General features: G+C 49.3%; 1 protein-coding gene across 1 annotated transcript in view; it reads right to left on the reverse strand.

The window, feature by feature from the left end:
• SNAP91 (synaptosome associated protein 91) overlaps positions 1-2,397 on the reverse strand; it is a 166,489-nt gene extending 164,092 nt beyond the window's left edge. Inside the window, 2 exon segments of the mRNA XM_070449843.1 lie at positions 752-911; positions 2,120-2,397. Coding sequence (XP_070305944.1) covers positions 752-881 — 130 coding nt within the window. The 5' untranslated portion in view covers positions 882-911; positions 2,120-2,397.
• Positions 2,398-6,000: the final 3,603 nt, after the last annotated feature.

The following is a 6,000-nucleotide window of genomic DNA, read 5'->3' on the forward strand; positions in this document are numbered from 1 at the left end:
AATCCAATGAAATCTTTAGAAATAGATTCCAAACTAGATTAAAGCCTTTCCCATCAAATAACCAAGTTTTATTTTTTTAAACAAAGTATGAACTGAAAGTTTTCCTCTAAAATTGCACCATCTCAAATGCTGGCAAAGCACAACCATTTTGTGCCCACAGCATGGCCATTCTGCCCAGCAGTTCCTGAGAATGGGACAAAGAAGTGTGCCAGGTTGTGGAAAATGAAATCTCCATTATCTGTGAAGTGCAGTTTCCTCATTCAGGAGCTTGACTTTATTTCAGTTTGCTGTGGTAGATTTGACCTTCCAAAAATCCATTTTGGTGGTTATTTCAGTTAAGAGTGTGCAACCCCTGGTTTCTTCTAATGTGGACTGGAGAAGAGGGGGAGGAGGGTGAAAAGGGGTTTTAAAAAAAGGGGGGGGTGAAAAGCGCCTAAACCAGAATACACAATTTCTGGGTATCTTAAAGAGTGTGTGTGTGTGTGTGTGTGTGTGTGTGTGTAATATTTATATCGTTTCTCCACTAAAACCTTGGAGGGCAGCAGGATAAAAAAAAAAGTCTCACAGACAAGATTTCAGGGCTGACCCACGGCGACACCTCGACAGGAGGAGATTCTGAGCTCAGTGAGGGGCGGCCCGGCCCCGAGGTCGCATGGCTGCAGCATAAGCCGCCAGCGAGCCCAGGCCGCGCCGCACGCGTCCAGAGCGCCCCGGCCGTGCGCATGTCCCACTTATATAAAGAGAGGCTTACAGTCCAGGTGCTTTTTCTTGGGGCCCATCACTTCATGAGTGGTGGCTTTGCAGACCGCTCTGGCTACAGCGGAGCCTGTCACGCTGTACTGAGCCGCGGCGATCCGATCCGTGAGCGTTTGGCCCGACATCTTCTCCGGCCGCGTCTACCGCCTCCTCTTCTGCGGGAAAGAGGGGGGGAGGACGGGGGAGAAGGGAAACGGTCCTGCTTTAAGCCGCAGACTTGACCCTTCGAGCACCCAGGCCTTGCCTCCTCCAGCCGCACGGAGGCTCTCTTCTCCGTCCCCGCCCTGGTACCACCTTGCCGGAGCAAGCAGCGCGCTAAGCCCCGCACCGGCGACGCGGTCTGGCGGGGGTTGGGGGGGTGGGGAAGGCCTTGAGCGAGACAAGGTCCCCTCCAGAAACCTCAGCGCGGATCCGGCGCCAGGATCATAACAATGTCCCCGAACGACCCTCCACTTCCCTCCCCCACCCTCACCCCCCCATGCTGCCCGCCTCACCACTCCCCCCCCGCGCCCCTCTGTCCAACAGCACTTTCCCCGCATCCTGATCTTCGGTGCCAGACCGGCCCCCGTGTGCGTGCGGGTTATTCCCTGGGCGCCGCGCCCGCCCTGCGCCCACCTCTCGCCTCCCCGCCGCAGCGTCTCCGAGCAGCCCGCAGGCTTCGGAGAATGGACCGGATACCCAAGCCGGGGCCGCCTCCCTCCTCCTCCCCACGCCGCTGCAGCAACCGGCTCGGCCCCCCTAGGTCGCGGCGGAGATTATCCTAGCGTTGCGCCATGTTACGCGTCCGCCTCCCCTTCCCTCTTCGCCGCCGTCTCCGGGGCCCCGCCGAGGCCCTCCGCCCGGAGCCCCCTCCCCTCGTCCCCAAAGCCCCACCGCAGGGGCCGCCCCGGGGCTCTGCGGAGGCGCCCCAGTCTCGGAGCGCCTCGCCCCTCCTGACAGCGGAGGACCGAAGGACTGACAGCCCCAGCCCAGCCCCCCGGCCGCCCTCGAGCGCGCCGCGGAGCTGTCACCCGGCCGCTGCCCTTCCTCGCGCCTTAGGATTATCCCCTCCCGCTCCCCGCGCGGCCCGAGAGCGGGGAGAGGCCCAAACCGGCGCCCCGGTACTCACCCCGCCCCAGGAGCGGCGCTGCCCGCCGCAGGATGAGTGGAGCCCGGGTCGCCGAAGGAAGTCGCGCCGGGTGGGTGTGCGCGGCCGCGCGCGGACCCGGTGCCCCGGGGCGCGATGCCTCCAGCCCCGGCCCAGCCCCCGCCCTCCGCTCCGCGGTCCCTGCGCCCGCCGCCCGCGGCCCGAGGAGCCAGCCGCACCCGCCCGCCGCCGCGTCTCCCCAGCCCTCCGCGCTGCGGCCCCATCCCCGCCCCCCACCTCAGCTGTGGCTGCTCCGACGAGTCAGGTGACGGCGGCGGACAAACCCGGGCGAGTCCTCCACGCAGCGCCTCGCGGCCCCCTCCCAGCTACTCACACACGCCGCCCCCCCGGGGCCGCGAGCTTCCAGGCAAGGGGGCCGCGCGCGAGCATCCCCGGCAGGCGCGAGCGGAGAGGAGGGAGGCGGGGAGGCCGACGCCCGCCCAGCCAACCACCCTCCGCGAGGCGCCCGGCAGCCCGTCTGCTCCCTGGACCCGCACCCAGCACGCACTGCGCGCGCGCGCCGCGCACACCTGCCGGCCGTCTGCAGGATGCGCCGGGCGGCGGGGGCGTTGGCGCAGCCGGGCGAGCGTGGTCCGCGAGTTCTGCTCCGTGGACGCCGGGGCTGGGGCGTCGTCGCGCGCTGCCTGGAAAAACCCAGCCCTTTCTCCCCTACATTTGACTCGCCCGCCAGCCAAAGGGAGCAGAGGTCTCGATGGGCAGGACGTTTTAAAATGTCAAATTCTGCTGGCCCACAGGGCCGTTACCTGTGTGTCCTCAACTCCTTGGAGCGCCTCCACTTGTCTGTATTTTAGTTGGGAGCTGGCGTGGGCAGTTCGTTCTCTAGCCACTTTGGGCTTAAACGCATACTGAAGTCTACCACAAGGACGCATAATTAACAAGACCATCGATCCCGTCCCAGATCATATGCAGAGTAGGTTTTTAGGTGCGTAAGGAAAACTCTTTTGCACTTTTAATTCTTCCCACTTGAATATAGCCTTTGGCTGTGTTACATGTATTTGAATTCTATACATGGATTTCTAAACAGGGGTTTGGCTACGTTAATGGTGTCACGTGCTGACTTTTTCTGAGATTGTTATTTACCTTAACCTAAAAAATCTTTTAAATTCTCCCGGTAGAATCGAGATGAAAACTTCACTTGTGAATTTTCTTGCCATTTTTCCTGGCTTTGTTTTATGCTTTCTTTCATTTGGTACAGGGTTCAGTACGCAAAGGCATGATTTATTAATTGTTGGGACTTATTCTAGCATTAATTGAAAGCGTGACGACTGAAGAAACACAACTCAAGACTACCTTTATCAGGTTCTAAATGCTGGTCTTCCCATATCTAGCAGTACCACACCTAGATAGTTAAAAAAGAAAAACTTCCATTCAAAACCTTGTCCTCAAATTTTGTAGCAGCTTTATATGGTGGCACCAAACTGGAATAATGTCATTCTAGTGGTAAGTGGATAAACAAAGTGTGATATATACCACACGTGAAATATTATTAAGCAATAACAGGGAACAAACAACATAGATGAGTCTCAGGTGTACTATGCTACATCAAAGAAGACCAACCCCGCACACTGCTTATGTTGTGATTATATAACATTCTGAAAAAGGCAAAATTATAGAGACAAAGCATGTCAGATGCCAGGGGTAGGGGAAGAGATAGACTGCAAAGGGGCAGAAAATATTTTTGGAGTGATGTAAATGCTCTATATCATGATTGTGATAATAGTTACACAACTACATATATTACTCAAAGCTTACCAGTTTGTACTCTTACAATTGGTGAGTTTATGGTATGTTATACCTCAATAAATCTGATAAAAAGAACTAGAATGGCAATATCATCAGACAGAGTAGGCTGCATAATAAGAAATATCAGTAAGTTTAAAAATGCACATTTCATGAAAAAGAGGTTACAACAGACAATGCAGAAATAAGATTTTAATACTATTATGAACAACTATATGGCAATAAAATAGATAACCTGGAAGAAATGGACAGATTGTTAGAAAAGTTCAATCTTCCAAGACTGAGGCAGGAAGAAATAGAAGTTATGAACAACCCAGTTACAAGCACTGAAATTGAAACTGATCAAAAAATCTCCCAAAAAACAAAAGCCCAGGACCAGATGCGGAGAAAGCAATGGCAACCCACTCCAGTACTCTTGCCTGAAAAATCCCATGGACAGAAGAGTCTGATAGGCTGCAGTCCATGGGGTCGCAGAGAGTCGGACATGACTGAAGCTACTTAGCAACAGCAGCAGGACCAGATGGCATCACAGGAGAATTCTATCAAACATTCAGAGAAGAGCTAATACCTAGCCTTCTAAAACTCTTTCAAAAAATTGCAGAGGAACACTTCCAAACTCATTCTACCAGGCCACCATCACCTTGATGCCAAAACCAAAGAAAACACAAAAGAAAACAACATCACTGATGAAGATAGATGCAAAACTCCTCAACACAATTTTAGCAAAAAGAATTCAGCAACACATCAAAAATCTCATACACCATGATCAAGTTGCGTTTCTTCCAGTGATGCAAGGATTCTTCAATATATGCAATCAATCAATGTGATACACCATGTTAACAAATTGAAAGATATAAACTATATGATCATCTCAATAGATGGAGAAAAAGCCTTTGATATCAGCAGGCATTCATGATTAAAACCCTTCAAAAAATGGGCATAGAAGGAACCTACCTCAACATAGTAAAGGCCTTATATGATAAGCCTACAGCAAATATTATTCTCAATGGTGAAAAACCAAAAGCACTCCCCCTAAGATCAGGAACAAAACAAGGGTGCCCACTTTCCCCACTGTTGTTCAACAGCGTTCTGGAAGCCCTAGCTATAGCAATCAGAGAAGAAAAAGAAATACAAGGAATCCAGATCAGAAAAGAAGTAAAGCTCTCACTATTTTCAGATGACATTATACTGTACATAGTAAACCCTAAAGAGTATCAGGAAATTACTCGAGCTAATCAGTGAATTTAGCAAAGTTTCAGGATACAAAATCAATGCACAGAAATCACTTGCATTTCTATACACTAACAATGAAAAATCAGAAAGAGAAATTAAGGAATCAATCCCATTCACTGTTGCAACAAAGAAAAAAATTAAATATCTAGGAATGAACTTACCTAAGGAGACACACTGTACACAGAAAATTATAAGACACTGATGAAAAAAAAATCAAAGATGACATAAACAGATGGAGAGTTATTCCATGCTCCTGGATAGGAAGAATCAATATTGTGAAAATGACTATACTACCAAATACAAACTACAGATTTAATGCAATCCATATCAAATTACTAATGACATTTTTCACAGAACTAGAACAAAAAGTTCACAATTCATATAGAAACACAAAAGACCCCAAATAGCCAAAGCAGTCTTGAGAAAGAAGAATGGAGCTGGAGGAACCAACCTTCCTGACTTCAGGTTATACTACAAAGCTACAGTCATCAAGACAGTATGGTACTGGCACAAAAACAGAATCATAGACCAGTGGAACAAGGTAAAAAGCCCAGAAATACTCATGCACCTATGGGTACCTTATATTTGACATGAAGGCAAGAATATACAATGGGGCAAAGACAGCCTCTTCAATAAATGGTGCTGGGAAAACTAGACAGCTACATGTAAAAAAAAATGAAATTAAATCACTTCCTAACACCACACACAAAAATAAACTAAAAATGGATTAAAGACCTAAATGTAAGACCAGAAACTATAAAACTCTTAGAGGAAAACGTAGGCAGAACACTCGATGACATAAATCAAAGCAAGATCCTCTATGACCCACCTCCTAGAGTAACAAAAATAAAAACAAAAGTAAACAAGTGGGACCTGATTAAACTTACAAGCTTTTGCACAGCAAAGGGAACTATAAGCAAGGTGAAAAGACAATGGGAATGGGAGAAAATAATAGTAAATGAAACAACTGACAAAGGACTAATTTCCAAAATATACAAGCAGCTCATACAAACTCAAGACAAGAAAAACAAACAACCCAATCAAAAAGTGGGAAAAAGACCTGAACAGACATTTCTCCAAAGAAGACATACAGATGGCTAACAAACACATGGAAAGATGCTCAA

Source organism: Odocoileus virginianus, chromosome 19 (assembly GCF_023699985.2).
Source record: "Odocoileus virginianus isolate 20LAN1187 ecotype Illinois chromosome 19, Ovbor_1.2, whole genome shotgun sequence".
Taxonomy (NCBI): Eukaryota; Metazoa; Chordata; class Mammalia; order Artiodactyla; family Cervidae; genus Odocoileus; species Odocoileus virginianus.